This window comes from Hippocampus bargibanti, linkage group LG19 (assembly GCF_051943395.1).
Source record: "Hippocampus bargibanti isolate YZ-2025 linkage group LG19, ASM5194339v1, whole genome shotgun sequence".
NCBI lineage: Eukaryota > Metazoa > Chordata > Actinopteri > Syngnathiformes > Syngnathidae > Hippocampus > Hippocampus bargibanti.
The window spans coordinates 8160001-8178861 of record NC_142752.1 but is presented as its reverse complement, the minus strand read 5'-3'; the positions used below and the strand labels follow the sequence as shown (position 1 = coordinate 8178861).

Sequence of the window (18861 nt, the reverse complement as noted above, 5' to 3'; positions counted from 1 at the left end):
ACTCGCGCTGAATACTCCGGAAGTCTTGTTTTTGAGTTGGTGACGAGTCCGTACGTGACGTCACTAAAGGACCGGAAAAAAGACGCATTCTAGCGGTCCTTCCATCACGCCAATGTATTTTGCTGTACTTGTTTGGTCTGGGGCCCTCGTGTTGCACCCAAAAGCCGCCAGAAGGCCAGAAGAGGGCGTCCAAGCGCCATATAAGGAATTTATCAGCCTGTGGAAACTGAGTTGGCCACAGGAGGTCGCCATTTTGTGCCTCTTTTTTTGGTTGAGAGATTTACCCCCAATGTTGCCTCAAAATGGCACAAATAAATTATTTTATATAAATTCTCGATTGCAAACATGTATGCTTTCCTCTTCAGAACTCTTTGAATCATATTCATAACTGGGTGTGTAACAAGAAAGCATATTCTCCGAATCTGAAGCAATTGTTTTGATTCACTAGCAATGCTAGACGTCTTGGCGTGAAGTCACGAACTGGGGGCGGGACTTTCTGAAAATGCCCAATTCGCAGCTCAATTTTTTGCAGATTTTGGACACTTTAAGTCATTTTTATTGGTGTTTTGCATTTCACTAAAAATATCATACTGCGTGTTTGGGTATTTTAGATGCTATAAAACGTTTTTCTGATGTGTTAAAAAAACAAAAAAAGTGACGTCGGTTGTCCTTTCAATGTTCTCGGTGTCCATGAGAGAGAAATCATTTGGCACACTCAAAAGTTCAACCTGGACAACAAAATCTGTTTTTTAAAATGCCAGATATTCTTTAAAAAAACATTGTTTAGATATCAATCAGGTAGCTGCTTTGCAATTTGACTCTGAAAAAAATCACCTTAATGCAAGTACGATTGTCATGACCACCATACATCCGGCACAAATTGCTGGGTGGAATTGAAAAATAATCTCCTAAAGCCTCTTAGTCTGTCTATTGGAGATTGAACATCATCTTGAAATGTATATAGATGTATATAGACAGTATATAGACACATATACTCAGTATACAGACACATATACTCAGTTATATATAGACACACATGTACACATATATTTAGCCACAGATACAGTATTTTTTTTCAAATGAAAATCAAAATCCAAACACTATTATAGTTAACATTGCATGGTAAAAAAAGAAAATATGTCCCTGTAGTAAGCCATTTCCAGGAGGCCTGCTATCCTTTTTGTCCTTAAAAGAAATCAAATTGAGGCCCATACAGTAACTACTCCAGTCTAATATAAAAGGAAGTGTGGGGTGTTTATTATGACTTTAAATATCCCATCAAGGCCTGGCGATGGATTGACATTGGCAACAGGGAGGAGAGAAGAACGTTTAATGTGATGTAGGATGTGCGGCGGGGGGGGGGGGGGGGGGGGGGGGGGGGGTCGCAGCAGTGTTCCAGCCACTAGAGAGCAAGCCTTGGTGGCTGTTGCCTTGGGCAGACTATTGACTGATGCAGAGGACACATTATGCAGAGCCGGCATTATTATTCTCTTTTGCAAACACTGTCGGTCCTTGTGTGAGGAACAGTTCTCGTCAACCCTCCATGCTGCTTATTTTTAAAAAACGTTTAAAAAAACAGGTTTCATGAGTTGAGATGTGACTATTTTATGTGGCAATCGTAACAAGGACTAATGGGACAGATGTGAGCAAGCAAAAAGACCAGAGCAAATAAGGAAAGTGAGAGGGCTATTTCATAATAAATGAAAGGATGGCACTTGCAATGAACTTGATCCTTGTGGTGATGTACCATACATAAACCCTGAGCCCGGGCCTTGCTAATGGTCCTGGAGGGCAGGGAGGATAGGGAGGCCGTTTCAACACTGGTAAGAGAGCTCGTGAGCGAGTGGCCAGCAGAAGTGGGAGGACTGCAAACATATTCAGTCCATTCAAGGTCATCCCGCTCATCTAGCCATAGCAACCAGGTTTGTCCAGCGACCGTGAGTATGTAACATGCCCGCTCCGCAAATCTACTTAGCCTTCAAATGATAAAATGTGTAAATATTGAGTAGCCCTCGTCATCCCTGCTTTTATATTAATGGCACAGGCCACACAAGCATGGAAAAAAATGGAGACTTAATTTCTCAAACTTTGTTACATTTTGATGCTGTCCTTTAAAGCTGATCATGTCATTAGGTAAAATTTCTGATCAAATAGCCTAATAGCTGCCCCACTGATGAGTTACAGGTGAGAATAGGATACCGGTGTCACATTAATTGTATAGTGCCTCTTTGCAATTTTTTTGCTGATGATACTAGTGCAGCGTGTTCGACCGGAAACAAATTCCTTGTGTGTTCTACATACTTGGCAATAAAGATGATTCTGATTCTGATTAATCACACAACTTAGCCTAATTAATTGATGCTTCCAACAGGGGACTTTAGTCACGAGTCACAAAAGGCTTCTGAATTTTATTTGTCATACGATACTGACTCTGCAATATTGCGTCCATCTTATAAAAAAAAAACATATTAGGTGTGATTGCACTTGGTTGAGTTCCAGGAGCACAGAGGAGTCAACCTGGGCACAGTTGGGGTGCACCTCATGGAAAGCAAGCACCACGCTGTGTTGGGTTGAGGGACTACTGATGAAATGTGATATTCTATCTATCATTCATCACCTACTCTGAGAGGCTTGCAGGTATTTTTTGTTGTTACATGGAAGCGATTGATTTGACATCCCCATTAATTTGCCTCACACCTGCCGTTTGCCACAGGTGGTAATGTAATGGCCTCACGGTGTGGTCATGTTCCGAGTGGTTAAGAGAGGGGAGGACCCCCGTCCACTAATGAGGATGCTCGCTTCCGTGGACTCCCCACAATGTGTTGTGCGTGTGTGCGTGATATACATCTGGTGTGCTGTTGTAATCTGCTGCTGCTGTTAAAACACACACAAGGAAGGAAGCCCCCGACCCTCGCGCACACATTTGCGACAGCTGATGAAAGTAACTCGCATTTTTAACGGTTTGAAAAGAAAAAACATCAGTGAAAAATGAGAATTGTGCATATATAGTTATGCGCTGTTTTTTTTTTTGTTGCTTAGAATATTTTTTTGGAAATGGTTTATTGCATTGTGTTTACATGTCATCTTTGGTGATTTGTAAATGCACAGCAGGCCAATCGTTCATACGGATGCATGAAAAAATGGTTTCAAAAATTAGGTCTTCAATTTCACTTATCTTTGCGTCACTCAAGTTGCAACAATCATCGTCGCTCTTATTTTGACACTTGATATTGGGCAGACAAAATAATTTCTGAGTGTATTTACTTGCGGTACTCACTGGGGGTGCACGGTTTATTCTCAGTGGCCTCGCCCTGAGTGCTGGTCTTGGTCTGGTGCTCTGTGGCAATGAGGCTCCTCCTGGTTACAGGAGTACTCGGAGGCATTGCTGTTGCTCTCGATGGTGTTGTTGTTGATGATGATGCTGCTACCACTGGTGGTAGTGGTGGTGCTGCTGCAGCAAGCTGAGCTGGCGTCTCTTGGTCTGCAGATGAGAACAGAAGATTAGGTTAGGAAGTACACTAAAGGCATATCTCTTTAATGCAGAGGAGTGGCATTACATTAGTATCAATCACTAGAGGAAATGGGAAGAAGAGACTTTAGCTAAACTAACCTCAAAATGGCAGCTTCAAATTAAAATGGTAGAAGTCCTGTGCATCTCCTGCCACAGGTTCATGAGGCTTTTTCCTGCGTGCTGTCTTGATAAACAAGTCCACCAAATTCTGTGTCACTAAAGGACTTACTTTTTGTTTCTGATTTAGTCTTCTGCAAACCTGCCGGGATGAGTGTCTACCAGGGACTTCGAATTCACGCTGGCAGCATGAGTATGGTATGTCAGTAAAACCTGAAGTGGAGTCAGTCTACTGAAGTCTTCTGAGGAACATTTTTATTTCTTAATTTGATGACCTCTCATTCATTTTCATAAACAAGACAAGACCCGGTCGTGCCAGCAGGAGTTTCCTATAACTGGCGTGCCATGCATACGGTCGGCTAATTGATAGTTTTATAAGAAACTTGATAAAGGGATAAAATATTTAAAAGCGCTACATTCCTTTACCTGACCTCTGGCTCGTGCAACATTCATGGCGGATCATGTCCATTAAGTTCACAAAAAGGGTAGATCAAACAAGGACTGACATACAGTCAGATGCATTGGCAGTCAATAAAACGTCAAGGTTATGTAATTCGCAATTGCACAATACAGAGGTCCACTTCAGCAAAATCTCTGACGGGGAAGGTCCAGAATATCAAAGCTGTATATGCAATGCTCACTGGGGTCTGCTGCCTCACGTTCAGAAGCTTGCTCGCTTCGCAATAACCCCCGGGAGTTAGATTAAAATAATTTTAGATCACGTACATGCAAGAAAGATGTACAGGTTAAAATAAGACAACTGTAAATGGTGTAATTAACGACATTTCCTATGTGTGTTCTGGCATAATAAAGAGCCAATGGGCAAGAGATCTTAGTGTTGACGCTCAGTTGCACATTCATAAGACGCTTTAAAAGTTAAAACATATTCACTTTGTGACGAGCCCCACGTTATATACGCTTTACTTTAAGTGAGCTGGCTAATCAGCGAATTCCTACAGGGATAATCATCCACAGGAATATTTGCATCCGATTATAAGCCTCACCGCGATAATATTTGACGGTATCCATAAAAGACTTCCTTGCATGTATCTTTTAACATCTATTTGATCAAGCCTACTCAGAACCAAATCAGCAATCCAAGCAGAAATTCAGTGATGGCCTTGCAGCCATGTGCACCAGAAGAACAAGCTTGTTATATCTCTTTGGATTTCTGGAAGAACCTGGAATACATTCTGGCTGCAATGTATGTTAAAAATGCCCCAAAATGCAGCTGGTGTCTTGTCTTTCATTTGAGGGATTCAATAACAGTAAAAAGTAAAAACATGTCAAGGTTCTCACCCCTCTTCCTGCGTGCCTCTTTGATGTCCTCGCACATGCGATCAAACTCCGGGTCAAGCTCAGAGGCAAAGATGGCATGCGCTGTGTCCTTGAGGCTGCACGCTCGGTGCCTGATCACCTTGTCTGGGAAACATGAAAAACACGCATCTTCACGTTTTGCGCACTAATCTTTTAAACCCTGCCATGAAATGTTAGGAAACACCAAAAAACCAATCCAAGCCCACACAAATCATATGAAATAAATCCAAGGACTTTTTTAAAAAGTACCATGTATCTTAATTTTTCACTTGAGGTCAATGGACACTGTGTTGCTCCTTCTAGAGTAGAGCATACATGTGAAAATCACAAATTTGTATGCATAAGACAAGTTTGGTTTGGATGCTTTGTATTTAAGAGTAGGCTTTTGCTACATCACGTTCCATCTTAATGACAATCAGATAGTGTACAAAAAGTGTACATATATGTAAATTTGTCAATAGTGAACCCCAAACGTGGGGATGTCATGTTTCTGAGGACAAAACACTATTACATTGTATTTGACTTACTGTTTTGGGACTAAAAAAGTAATGTGTTCTCCAGCACACCATGTCTCTGTGATGTCCCCGGGCATCATTAATCCCCCATTTTGTGTGACTGAAGGGGCGTGCTGGAGAGTGAGACTAAAAGCGTATCCACTGTAAACAGGCTGCCTCTCATTACAGGCAGGCGAAGGTAGGGAGCGGCGGTGGAGGGGTTGCAATCTGCCAGCATTTGTCTAATTGGACGGCGGCTGCGTAATGGTTATGGGGAGTGAGTGCGTGCGTGCGTGTGTGTGTGTGTGTGTGTGTGTGTGTGTGTGTGTGTGTGTGTGTGTGTGTGTGTGTGTGTGTGTGTGTGTGTGTGTGTGTGTGTGTGTGTGTGTGTGTGTGTGTGTGTGTGTGTGTGTGTGTGTGTGTGTGTGTGTGTGTGTGTGTGTGTGTGTGTGTGTTTGTGTTTATCACAAAAAAAGAAAAAGAAAAAAAACCCTTTCAGAGGGTTTTGATGACAGCTGTCCTGCTGGGACCGCATCTGCTTCAAGTCACTTTGTACGACTACTCACCAGCAGTTCTACTTTGCTTGATGGCAAAAAAAGCTTCTTCATGTTGATTTATTTGTCATATATCCGGCTGCAATCCCCATTAAAATTATGAAGAACCTTCAGCTCAAAATAAAACATGTATGTTCCTTAATCGTCAATTCATATCATTTTGTTCGGCCGGTGTCACTAATGTTCTTGCTCAGCCTGTGTGGAGATTTTTCCTCAGCATACACAAAATACGGATGCATGTGTTAGAAAAGAAGCATCCTCTTTCAATGTTTTTGCATACATTTGTCTTCTGTAATGTTCCGTGTGCTCAAGACGAAAAGTAAGGTAGGGGCAAGGGGGGAATCAATTCGAGCTGTGAGACAAGAGACAAGATTAAATTTTCATGCATATGCAAGCCTTCCACATTTTGTACATGGGAAGTGACTTTTTTCATTAGAATTTCCGACATGAACAAAAAGGCGGTAGGAGCTTTTGTAATTAGTGTGCCTGCAGGCTCATTTAATAAGTCATTAGATTTTTTTTCAATCATTTTTTTTATTTACTTGTTGAATCACTAACGGAGAGGAATAGAACTTCAGAAAGAACCCATCGGAGTGATTGAGGGAAGCCGTATGTGTTTCACAGTTGTTAATAACCACTCTACCACTGTTTTTTGAACTAATTCAATGATACGATTACATTAAAATATGATTAAGTACTTTTGTTCAGTAGAGGGGCGATGAAGATGGAGCAGGCAGGTAGGAGAGGGAAAGATCGAAAGACAAGTTGATGGATGTAGTAAAGGAAAAACATGAGGTCAACTAGTTTTGAGAGGAGGATGCAAAAGATGACCCATAACGGTAAGAGCCAAAATAAAAAGATTGTGCAACATGTATGCAAGTATGCACTTTGTCTTACCACCAGGATCCTTGTCAGGATTATACTCTAGCGCATTGTTGCAGATAAGGTCGATGTCCACCAGAAAGTCTTTGGCCATCAGGTACTGGTGCTTATCAATCTTGGTCATGACGGTAGACAGGTCCATTGGCTGTCTAATCACCTCCAAGTAGTCGGACACCTAACAGACGTGCAATGCAATTGTGAGGGAAAAAAATAAGAATAAAAATCCTGATTTTTTTTTCGTGCCCTCACCTCTTCAATATCAACGGGCTTACTGAAGATACTGAAGCGTTTGTCAGTGGCCAGCCTCTTGGTCACATCCCTGAGAAAGAGCCGGAGCTCCCGTAGCGTGTTTTCTTCCTGCTCAGCCAAGCGTCGCTGCTCCTCAGCAGACAGTACCCTGGGGCCCGGGGCTTCAGCCACTGGTAGCACCTCTTCACACTGCTCTATTAGGGACAAAAGGTAAAATGGAAAACATCTCTTGAGCGAGTAAAAAGTGAAAAGGAAAAATACATCAGGAATGGATGGTGTGTCATATTCAGAGACTTGTCACATGGCTCAAATGAGGCAAGGGTAAGTAGTGTCCCACAGAGCCTTTCAAAAAAGTACATAGGTTGGGGGGCATTTTAGTTAGATTCTCCTAGACAAATAATGCATCAGATTTATATGATGCTTTTTCTGGACAACCGGACACTCAAGCCGCTCCCCATTGGACATATGATTTATGCACTCATGCATTCACACCTTGGTAACAGTAAACTAGTTTCTAGGACCACAGCTTCCCTAGGGAAGGCTGACTGAAATGTCGCAGATGTGGCCAGAGAGTACAGAAGCTCACAGAACCTTGCCCTGAATAAATTATGTTGAAGTGATGAAGCGAAGTAAGGAAAAGCCAATGTCCGCTGCCCAGGCTCCATTTGTAAGCAGATGAGACACGCTTCGGAAGCCCCAGCGGCTTCTCACCTCTCTTCCATCATGCACATTGCAGAACTCTAATTAGGGATAATAGCTGCGGCTTTCGGAAACCGTTTCGGTTCCTGCTGATTTTTTTTTCCCGACTACAAGTCGGGACACCCTAAGACTGGAGCAGCCTTGCACCGATGAGGAGGAGGGGGATGGGTGATCCCATATTACACTTGAATGAAAGAACACGTCAATGGCAAAGATTACGAGGCGGATGCCACAGGGAGGTGGGAAAGTAATTTTAACCCAGGAAACATTTACATTTGCGTGTATCTCACTGACATGTTTATGCATCTCGCAGGCCAAGTATTTCGCTTAAATGTATGCAAACAGAATATAAATGAAGCCTAAAGGTACATATTTGGTTCTGCTTGGAGCTTAAGGTAGATATTTTCAGTTGGAGGAAGAGACATACACATGCAGATCAACACTGCCCTCTGGAGCCAATGTCCATAGCGTCTTAATTTATTGTAGGTTAGGGGCCAGCGTTTAAATGACTGTCAACCACCAGTGCTGCCAAAGCAGTGGCAAAATATGACTCCTTGCATAAAACTCCAGTGTGAAGAGCCTCTGATTGACCAGCTGTCCCAATATTTGTGTTTGTGAACCTATATTCCTGAGGCGTGGTGGAGCTCTGGCCGCTTGGACTAACAGCAGGTCTGAGAAGAAGCTCTTTCGGTCTTCTTCGGCCGGTGGGTGCAGCGTGACCACCTCTCCGTAAGCCTTCTGGAACATACTCCTGACCTAAAAATAATAAAAATAAGAATTTTTAAAAGAATCACACTTCAACCAGTTATATTACAATTGGTTGCTGCTGTGCATGGGAGTTGAGGGCTGCACTCTCTAGGAAGCTTTTTTTTGCTGACAGGGATATTTCTTCCTCTTGCTGTTTCTCATCAATCCTTTCTCTTATCTCTTGACGCGTTTGAATGGTCTCTCGGTCTTACTGGATTCTATCCTTGGAAAAAAGTGGGTAATCATTTTTTAAAAATGGCAGAGAAATGGGGGTAAATTTGAGGGGGATGATGTAGCTGTGCAGAGGAAAGTGAGTGATGACGCTGACTATTTCTCATGGTGATAAAGTCGACAGGGTGTGAGACGCGTGGAGCGGGTGAATAATGCATGTCTGTATATAATATAACACCTGTACTATTGGCATGACACTAATGATATCTATAGAGATTAATACAGAGCCAAAGAATTTAAAAGTCATCATGAGTAATGCTGGATTCTTGTCCCCTGAAAAAGGCAGAGACTCAGCAATGGACCTTTTATTCCTTTTTTAAGAGAGACAGAAGCTGAATGGGGGCGTCAGGGAGTGAGATACTTCACAAATAATGTGCAATTTATTTTTGTGTGCTTCTTGCCAGGTTCTCACTTCTTCAGAAAGCTGCGAGTACAGCGTCTCTGTGGTGGCCAGGATAAGGACGGGGCAGAAAGAGGGCACATCCAGCAGCAGTGAGAGGAAGGTGCTCCTCAGCGTGTCGCTCACAGTCTCCCACCACTCTGAGATGTGCGGGACAAACACCACGCTGGGGACGCTGCGGCAGGCCTCACGGAAGACCTGAAAGTTAGGTAAAAAAAATTAATAGATCAAGGAATACCTTAACATGTGATTTTTCTTGCGAGATTGCATTACCTGAGCGCAGGATTCCTCTGGCGTCTTGGCAGTGGTAGAGTACAGGGTGGGCAAGTCCAGGCGGTGCACTGGCAGCTTGTCCAGGTGGTGCAGCAAGGCAGGGGCCAGGTGGGAACTCTGTCCTGAACCCGGGGGTCCGGCCAGGAGCAGGCGGGGCCGGTAGGCTGTGGGTTGCTGGTGGGGGGAACTGCAAGGAGTAAAGACAACTTTCATTAATTAGATGGCACTGATAAAATAGTGGGGTGAAAATGGGTGGATGTTTTATCTGTTCAACTTGGACTCACAAAGAGCAATGAATAAAGGGCCTGCGCGTGGTGGAGTCAGAGGATGCTGATGTACTGATGGGGCACACGGCAGGCTGAACTTCGTAGATGGAAGCGGCATTGTCATCGTCACTGTACACATCCTGTTCGAGGAGTTGATTGTCGCCGCCCGCTACACGTGTGAAATCAGTTCCATCCGAAATACATACCGTAAATACTTTCGAAATTAGAAAGGTGTAAGTGGTTTGTTTCAAGAATTATTCTTAAAAAAAAAAGTTAATGTCAAAATCCTGCCTACCGTGCATGTCCATGTCGGAGCACTGAGCGTGAGGGAAGACTCTACGGAGAGCAGTGAGCACCAAAGAGAAGGCACCGGCCAACAGGGGCCTGAGGATGGGTGACAGTGCTCGCCCTGGGGGAGCCAGGGCCCTCTGTGAGGCCGGAACGATGGCCCTCATTGCCCGACAGAAGTCGTTAGGTCCCAGCACAATGGAGGCCACGTCCAGCTTTAGCTTGACACTGCTGCCATAGATCTGGGGGTAGCGGCGGCGCAGTGCCACCAATGCCGCCTCTGTGCAAAGTGCTTTGATGTCAGCGCCACAGTAGCCTGCAATGGGATCAAACTCAGAATTGTTCTGATACTGAAAAAACTATCCACAACAAGTTTAGATGTCATTGTGTTTTTTTAATGTGCTCTATGTGCAACATTGTGGAGTGACAATAAAAGTCAAAAACTAGTACACACCCATGGAAGAGTGGAATTATTTTGTTGATATTATTTACTATGGTTAAAGAAGAAATTACATTAATGGCTTCAGGGGATTTCTTACCGACACATTTTTCTGCAAGTTCATCTACAAAAAGCTCAGACAGTTTGGGGCTCCAGTCCCGTGTGTGGATCTGCAAGATGTGCTTTCTGGCCTTCACAAAAGATAATAAAATACAGACCTTGAAGCAAGTAACATCACCATGACAGTAAGATGTACAATTTCAGTTGGGACACCCCGGCCCAAAATTTGAGTGAAACATATAAAAGATACACCACTTTTGAAATCTTAAGATGCTTTGAGACGGTTATAACTGGCGTCAAACTGCATCAAATTGCAAACAGTATCTCTCACCGTCCTGTCGGGCAGATTGAACAAAAACTCCCGGTCGAAACGGCCAGGCCTCCGCAGTGCCGGGTCAATCGAATCTAGTCTGTTGGTAGCACCAATCACCACTATCTCCCCACGGCTGTCCAGGCCGTCCATCAAGGCCAGCAGAGTGGACACAATGGAACTTGGGAAAGAGGGAAAAAAGATTTGTTTGTTGCATCACTTTTGATTTCAGTCAAGGTATCACAATAATGTTGTTTTACCTGTGAATCTGGTCTTGCCTACTGGAGCGAACTGGGGCCAATCCATCAATCTCATCAAAGAAAATAATGGATGGCCTCATCATGTACGCCTTATCCGGAATAATCACAAACAACATTTAAAATCCTCAACACTGTTACGTTGTCATTAACAAAATAACTCGCCTGGTCGAAGAGCAGTCGCAGTTGGCGCTCCGATTCGCCGACCCACTTGCTGAGGCAGTCGGCCCCTTTGCGCATAAAGAAGGAAACCTTGCGCTCGCCCTGGCTGCACTCGTTGGCCAGCGCCCGGGCTACCAATGTTTTTCCTGTTCCCGGCGGGCCGTAAAATAAACACCCCCTGGGGACACGACATTATTCGGCAGAGCATCATTATGGAAAATCCCCATTGGTGACCATTTTTATTGACATTTGGACAAATTAAGCCTCCCTCCTGAAAAAAGAAATATGCATTCAATTTCTGCAAATACAGTAAAGTCTCGTTATATCGATATTCAAGGGAGTCCGAAAAAATATCGATATAACCGGGACTATCGATATATCCGACCCTGTTTGCATGTAATTTTCTCCGTGCGTGCATAGAAATAGTATCGATATAACCGGGACTATCGATATATCCGATATCGATATAACGAGACTTTACTGTATCTGTAATATTTACAAACAGTAATTTCTAAACTTTGCCCCTGGATAAATAATGTGGTTATCACCCTGTATGTAAATTTGCGGCGTGACTTCAACTGACCGTGGAGGTTGAATCTTGAATCTTTCAAAGACCTCCGAATAAAGAAGCGGGAATACCACCATCTCTTTCAAAGACTGTATGTGAGTCCCGAGACCACCCACTTGGTCGAATCTCACCTGAAAGAAAGGAACTTATTTTTTACAAGATGAAAACCGCACGGTATCAAAGCGCCCTCATGTGGGAGATAATTTGTCTCACTGAGGTATCGAGGTTCATGGGGTCCACATCAGCCAGGCTGGCCCCTACTTTGGTCCTATCGCGCAGGACTCCACTCGCCAGGTCCTCCGCTGTCAAGTTCATGGGCAAACATCTGAAGGGTAGACAAGGATGGTGGTCAGGAGTTTTCATTTTTCTGACAATTAAATATGCCTCTGGTCAAAATTATCCTAAAATATAGGGTTAATATAGAGACCTAAAATGATGTATAAACAATATTTATCACTGTAGTTTCCATATAAGTTGCACCCGACTATAAGGCGCACCTTCAATGACAAAAACGTTTTCTAAATCTTCTTCTTTTCCTTTCGGCTTTTCCCTTCAAGGGGTCGCCACAGCAAATCAGTGTCCCTCATCTTTAGAGGTTTGATCCGCATGTTTATTTTTGCCAAGCTTTTACGTCGGATGCCCTTCCTGACACAACCATCTGTATTTATCCGGGCTTGGTACCGGCACAAGAAGACATATGTCCCTTTGTGGATACAGAACGAGCAACTCGCTCAGTAAAAGGCTCCCAAACACAAAATGGTCATTGGCACAGCAACATTCAAAAAAGCAAAAACTATACTCATACTCATCATTTGATGAATATAATATATATATATATATATATTTTTTTTTTAATATAAGGCACACAACAATATAAGGCGCTAAAGTAGAGGCTGTGGTTTTGGCCTACTTCTACAAGGGGAAATAGAGTTTTCCTTACACACCTGAAAATACAGTACTTTAAAAGCTCATTGGATATTATGTGCTTCATGACACTTTAAGCACAAAATATGCAGTGATAAGACGAGCGTAAAAATAATTCATGTCATCACCTGTTCCTGGCCCGAGTCATGCTCTTGCTTTTCCGTCTCTCAAAGCGCTCTTCATCAGAGGATGAGGTTGTATCGCTGCTGTGGATGGCGTGTTTCTTTATCCTAATAAGAATATTTTTGAATATATATATATATATATTTTTTTTTTAATGGGAACAAAATTGTTCATTTTGCACAAACTCACCGTATATGGCTTCTTCGTGCTGGTGATCTGTGAGTGTCAAAGAGCGTGGGGTTGCTTTGCTTCCGGTTCACTGGTTCTGAGTACATTAAAAGATATAACCGGATGCCAATTGCCTTTGCCCAAAAAAAGGACGTGAAAAGCATGTCGGTTACCAATCGGAGGAGCCTCGTATCGCTGCACAGTCTTGCGCTGTCTCAAGTTGTACGGCCTGTCGTTCCCTTCCCCTGCTTCCTCTGCTTCATCCCCTTCATCATCGTCATCATCTGCATCCTCCTCCTCCTCTTCCCCGTGAGATTCTGCATGTTTTCAAACATTTTCCCGCCATGACTCGCCTGAGACATGAACAACTGCCCTCGCGAGTCAACAACTCAGCACCTTCTGTTCCCTCCTCCTCTTCCTCTTGCGTTTTACTCAAGCCTTTGTGATGCGCAGGCAGGCCGAACGTGTTGCGGCGCATCGACTTCCTCCGCTTTACCCGAGAGTACATGTCCATGTTTTCCTGAAAGAAAATCAGATCACAGTGAGCAAGTGTTTGTTGTAGAACTTCAGGGGAGAAGACTGGCTTTTCATCCCGTACCTCCTCTGTGTCTCTGGTCCACATACGGAGGCGCTCCACCTCGCGGTTGCCCCTGATGCTGCTGATGTTGTCCATCTCCTGAAGGACGGCCTCAGCGGTGCTAGATCATGATCAGAAAGATTGAGGGCAAGTCAGAGTTCTGAGTGAGATGCTTGGAGGCGTTAAGACAAAAACGCCTTCGGGCACTTGTGAATTGGAAAGCTTCAAAGTAGCTTGGACCGAAACATTGGAAGTTGTAGGAGGGGATAAAGTTTTCAGACAGGTGTGGTGTTGGTGTGGCTTGAGTAATCAGTCCCTTTTTTGATTTTTTTTTTTTTGATGTTGCCCTAATTAACATTAAGTTTTTTTTCCTATCTGTCTAGGATACCTGTCATCTATTGTGCATCCCTAAATCATTTTTTAATGTTTAATGCTGCATGGTCCCACCATTTCCTGCACAGTGCAATTAAACAATCAAACAATAGACGCTCCAGACTGAGACGAGCAATGAAATAAATCTATGTCTGGATTGCAAATTTCTGATTTCTGATTCTGGTTTGGATGTGGGGTGGTATTATAGCACCTGCCTGCTCACCTATTGACCAGCTGGTCAAACAGCAGGCTCTGGTTGAGGTGTGCAATCTGGCTCTTCCTGACACGGCAGCTCCTCTTCAGTTCCACATGGCCATTCATGCGAGAGTGGTCACCCTGGCCCAACTCCTCTTTTCTGTGTCCCATATGGCCTGTGGCAAAAACCATAAAAAAGACAATTAAATAAGGAATTCCATAGCTGTCGGAATTTCTGGAAGTTTAACATCTCATATAACATTACCGTGCCCGTTTTGCATTATACGAGATGACAACCTGGAAATGGAAAAACACAGGATTTGATTTCAGGTTAGCTGCACTATTTTTAAGGGACAGAATTTGCAAAAAGTGAGGGACGTTGTGCTTTTTGGTGGAATTTCAGGATTTACATAAAATACAGTATAATGACCTTTACAGGTGAATTTCCCTTGACTTCTGATCGTTTGAATGAACATCCAGCAGTTCTGTACTTTCGACACAACATACTGTTCTCTTCTAAAGTCAAAGTCAGCTTTATTGTCAAATATGTTAATATGCATGACATACAGCACAGATGAAATTACTGTCCTCGAAAGAGCTGAACGGCACCATTCACAAATCACCACAGGTGTTTGATCCATGAGCCAATAAATTTCCTTGTTCAATTTGAGTGCGTATTGAAACATATCATCAGCATAAAATGAGATTTTCCCATGAAGATTAGTTTCATCCTGAAATGTCACCATAAATAAGATGATCCAACATAAACATAAAGCAAGCCAACCTGGTGCGGTAGGTGGGAATGTCCCAGGTAACCCTTTGACCTTTGGCTTGGGGTGAGGGGGACGTGTCGCTGGAACTGGGTTCCGACATAGTCTGCCTGTGGGGCCGCTTGGCAGGCGGGCTGAGACGTGTACTGCTCTCATCATTGCTCATCTCCTGGTCCAGGAAAGAAATGACAATTAAACAGCACTTTAAAATAACTAGAAAGTGACACGAGTTCAAATAAATAACGAGAAAAAAAAGCTCACTTCATATTTTGTTGCCTTTAAGACAATCTTGGCTGTGTCATCAAAGTATTCTGGAGAGAAAGATGACCTGTTGTCCGTGACTTTGGGTCTCTTTTTTTGTATTATGTCAACAGAGAATGTTTTGTAGTTGTTTAATATTAATGTTTTTATCCGGGGCTTCTTGTAAAGTCAAACCTACTAACTTTCCCAACTTCTCTTCACCTTTGTGCAATGCAACATCAGGCAATGGAGAGAAGACACGGTGCTCTTTTTGAACATTGATGCAGAGATACATACAGAGTATCTTACAAGTGTGTCACTCTTTATTTACCAAGTGTTATTGACAGATGTAAAAATGAAGAATAATGAAGTCCAGGAACTGTCGCGGTCCCTGATCCACTGATAAGGACGCTTTGATATTCTACTTTTCCTCTTTCATCTAGAACTGCTTTATGCAGAATGTGCTTTGGAATGAACACTATCTCAGTGTCATTTGTGTTGTGTCACATCACTTTTGTTTTTTTTTTACTTCAAGATGGCACCGCGAGAGTGGGTGCCTTTCCAGCATCTCCTGTATTTTGTTTTTGCTGCTGTGAAATGTAAATTTCCACACTGTGAGACAAATAAAGGCTCATCTAATCGAATCTAAAGATTTGTACCGGTCATGATGAACAGCATGATGATGTGGTAACTCTGGAAATGTGATTTGCTCTTAAGTTTTTTTTTACATTCTTCTGTCTCTTGTATCTGTAGATGTTGGCCTCTTTCAATTTGTTTGTTCAGAATGTCTCTATAATGTCTCAAGTAAATTGTGACTGACAAGATTGGTTTTCTTTCATTGTATTTTAATAAATGTCAGTTTTTGTTTAGGACAGTTTGTCTCTCTTTATAGTTTCAAGTGGTAACTCCTGAAGTTTTGCCGTTATTAAACAGATCGTCTTAAATTTTGTTTTCTGGGGCACCATTTTGTGACACGAAAAGGCTGCTGTCAGTTAAGCTTAAATGTTACACAAATGAACGAAACCTCCACCGTATGATATTGCTCATTTGCACCAGCACAAACTAAAAAGCGTCTGTTGTTCGATAAAGGTAATGCAAAGTTCATCAAGTTCAGACTTGCATGATACAGAACGTGAGCCAGCCAACTGGGCTGATCCCTTCCCCCACAGCAAGGCTGTACAGTTGGGCTAGCCTTTGCTGCAGCCCCAGAAGTGCTTCAACCCACCCAGAAATATGTGAAATATTCCCACGAAGCGTACACACGATCACTGTGATAGAAAACTATCTGACAGCCCGATGGGCTTTGTGTGAGGCTCAAAACAAGCTGGCCAGTGCGAGATCAAGTGGAGTCGCCCAGCTCCAACTGCCAAACACAAAGAGAACTCAACTTGAAGCTAGCAGCTAGCCTCCGCTTTGAGCACCTCCATTGCTGCTCGCTGCATATTACAAGGGATACAAACCCAAATGTTCAAGTGTTCGGTTGTGTGCGAAAGTAGCTCGGGGGGTGTCCAGTCTGGTGGCGTTGTCATTTCACTGGGGAGCCATACACCCTAAAGCGTAAGCAGTTCCTTCCAAGGCCAAGGCTACAGCTACAATTAGCAGCAGCTGAGTTAGCACACCGGGTAGAAAAGAGGAAATTGGCTTACATGCTCGTCTGTGTTCCGCTCATTCCTCGACGACGAGCGAGTCCTGGAGGAGATGAAGTGGCCACTGTTCGGCCGTGACTTTTTCCGTGTGTTGACCATATTTGATATCACTCAAAAGGCTCCAAAACCGGCTCCAAACACTGGCTCAAAGAGCACAGCACCGAGACGCCATTCCCCCTCTCTCTCGCTCGCTCACTCGCACGCTCTTCCTCGCTCTCAAGCACTGTTGCTGTCTCTCCCCCTGTTGTGTTTGTCATCTGTCTCTCTTGCCTTCTTTCTGTACGTACACTGTGTTTTACTTTGTGATGTCAAAGTGTGTCGTAAATTAGACGAAATATAGGCAGCGGGGTTTCTTGGGCGCTCCTATTGAATTCCTTTGAATGGCTATCATGTTCAACTTTCCTTGTTTTGTTTTACCCTCATTTGTTTTGTGTATTTTGTTTTCTCCCTTTGTGGACATTGTGTCTCTCTTTTGCACAGTGTGGTCATAACTCGTTCAGATGATATCGATTCAAAATTCTGTTTTGTGATTATTGACTATTTAGTCTTACAGGCATTTTTAATATATATGGGTATTATTATTACTATTTTATATGTTATCAACTGCCAGAACCAGGATTTTTTTTTTTTCAACAAATTATACAAATACAGTACTTAATCTCCGGGTTTTGATAATCACAATCCAAATGAAAACAAAGCGTATTACGACACTACCTTCCAGTTTATGATGGGATTTTTACGTCAGAGACCTGGTGCCGTAAACCGATGCGGTAGCTATCTGCAGATATTTTAGCCGTAAATTCGTCCTTATAACACAGAGACCGGTAAATTATTCATTTACTTAAATTACCTCATTTTGAATATTGTTTTGTTAGTCTACGCAGAATCATTACAGTGCTAAATTAATGTTATGTCACTTGCGATCACAATCGTTTTAATGATGGCCTGCGGTGGTTGTCCAAAATATTATTACACTTTTAGAAATGTTCATTGTTCAGTAGTATTAAATTGAGGACAAATACACAAAATAAATTATGCTGTAGATGACTCGAATGTTTTGTAAATTGTCTTTTGTGACATTTCCTTTCATGCATTACTTGTATTTGTTTACAGATGGACAAGACGACATGATACACAATGACACTGAGAATGATGACATTTGGTAAGGAGAATATTTGCTGCCGTGAAACTATACAACACATGAAATGGAACATTTGTCCAACCCGCCTGGAAGTTCCGCCCCTCGCGCCACACGTCACAATCTCGCTTTCGACACGCACCGGCTTTCTGCAGCCGACCCCGCCGTCTGTGTGAAAACTCCAGCCCCAGCTGGTCCCTTGAGCAGCCCGCAGGTCTCCTGAACGCCTCAAGTGGTGCGTGCGACTGGGCTTGAAGTCTCTTGCCGGCCACACACTCCTCACAGCGCCGGCAGAAGTCATCCACGTCGTGTCGATGGTGTCCCCAGTAGAACACTTGGCGGAGCCGTCTATTGAGTGGAAACGTGTTATAAAAGCAATATGTCCAACAAATCACACAGTAATGCCCTTGGATTGGATTGAATTTGCCTTTATTAGTCTCGCAGTAGAGAAATTTACATTTCACAGCAGCAAAGTTATGAAACAAATGAAAGTAGAAAAGCAAAATACAGGAGCTGCTGGAAAGGCAGCCACTCTCGCGGCGCCGTCTTGAAGTCAAAAGAACAAAAAAAACTAAATAACAAATAACATGAGAACACAAAGACACAGAGATACATTCTGTACCCTCTTTGTGACATGAAGCAGTTCGAGATGAAAGGAGAGGATCAAAGCGTCTTCACCAATGGATCAGGGACATCATGGTGGAATGTGCATGTCGACTACAAGCTAAATGTTGAAAGCAAACTCACAGCTGGAGCATCCATTGACGAAAATAGATTGTCTTGCATCTCCTGTCCCTCATAAATCCGCTTGAATTCCAACCCGCGACAGTTCCATATACGCATCGGCGCTCTTCGCTGACGCTCTTTGCTTCTTATCGCGGGCT

General features: G+C 43.2%; 2 protein-coding genes across 3 annotated transcripts in view; one reads left to right on the top strand and one right to left on the bottom strand.

The window, feature by feature from the left end:
• The window catches only part of atad2b (ATPase family AAA domain containing 2B), a 36219-nt gene extending 19024 nt beyond the window's left edge, over nt 1-17195 (bottom strand). The window contains exons 1-24 of one of the 2 annotated variants that reach the window (XM_089021466.1): nt 16840-17195; nt 14968-15122; nt 14449-14480; nt 14212-14359; nt 13638-13737; nt 13436-13559; nt 13213-13356; nt 13061-13136; nt 12877-12978; nt 12038-12149; nt 11840-11955; nt 11260-11434; nt 11098-11186; nt 10859-11018; nt 10568-10658; nt 10036-10344; nt 9759-9909; nt 9475-9661; nt 9214-9399; nt 8444-8579; nt 7125-7318; nt 6891-7050; nt 4928-5050; nt 3265-3481 (exon numbers count right to left, since the gene is read on the bottom strand). In XM_089021466.1, coding sequence (XP_088877592.1) covers nt 3265-3481; nt 4928-5050; nt 6891-7050; nt 7125-7318; nt 8444-8579; nt 9214-9399; nt 9475-9661; nt 9759-9909; nt 10036-10344; nt 10568-10658; nt 10859-11018; nt 11098-11186; nt 11260-11434; nt 11840-11955; nt 12038-12149; nt 12877-12978; nt 13061-13136; nt 13213-13356; nt 13436-13559; nt 13638-13737; nt 14212-14359; nt 14449-14480; nt 14968-15122; nt 16840-16938 — 3386 coding nt within the window. In that variant the 5' untranslated portion in view covers nt 16939-17195. The remainder of the gene's footprint in view (nt 1-3264; nt 3482-4927; nt 5051-6890; nt 7051-7124; nt 7319-8443; nt 8580-9213; nt 9400-9474; nt 9662-9758; nt 9910-10035; nt 10345-10567; nt 10659-10858; nt 11019-11097; nt 11187-11259; nt 11435-11839; nt 11956-12037; nt 12150-12876; nt 12979-13060; nt 13137-13212; nt 13357-13435; nt 13560-13637; nt 13738-14211; nt 14360-14448; nt 14481-14967; nt 15123-16839) is intronic. The other variant, XM_089021465.1, reaches the window with a different exon arrangement.
• A 359-nt stretch (nt 17196-17554) lies between these two features.
• The window catches only part of ubxn2a (UBX domain protein 2A), a 5464-nt gene continuing 4157 nt past the window's right edge, over nt 17555-18861 (top strand). Inside the window, exons 1-2 of the mRNA XM_089021469.1 lie at nt 17555-17663; nt 17953-18001. Coding sequence (XP_088877595.1) covers nt 17967-18001 — 35 coding nt within the window. The 5' untranslated portion in view covers nt 17555-17663; nt 17953-17966. The remainder of the gene's footprint in view (nt 17664-17952; nt 18002-18861) is intronic.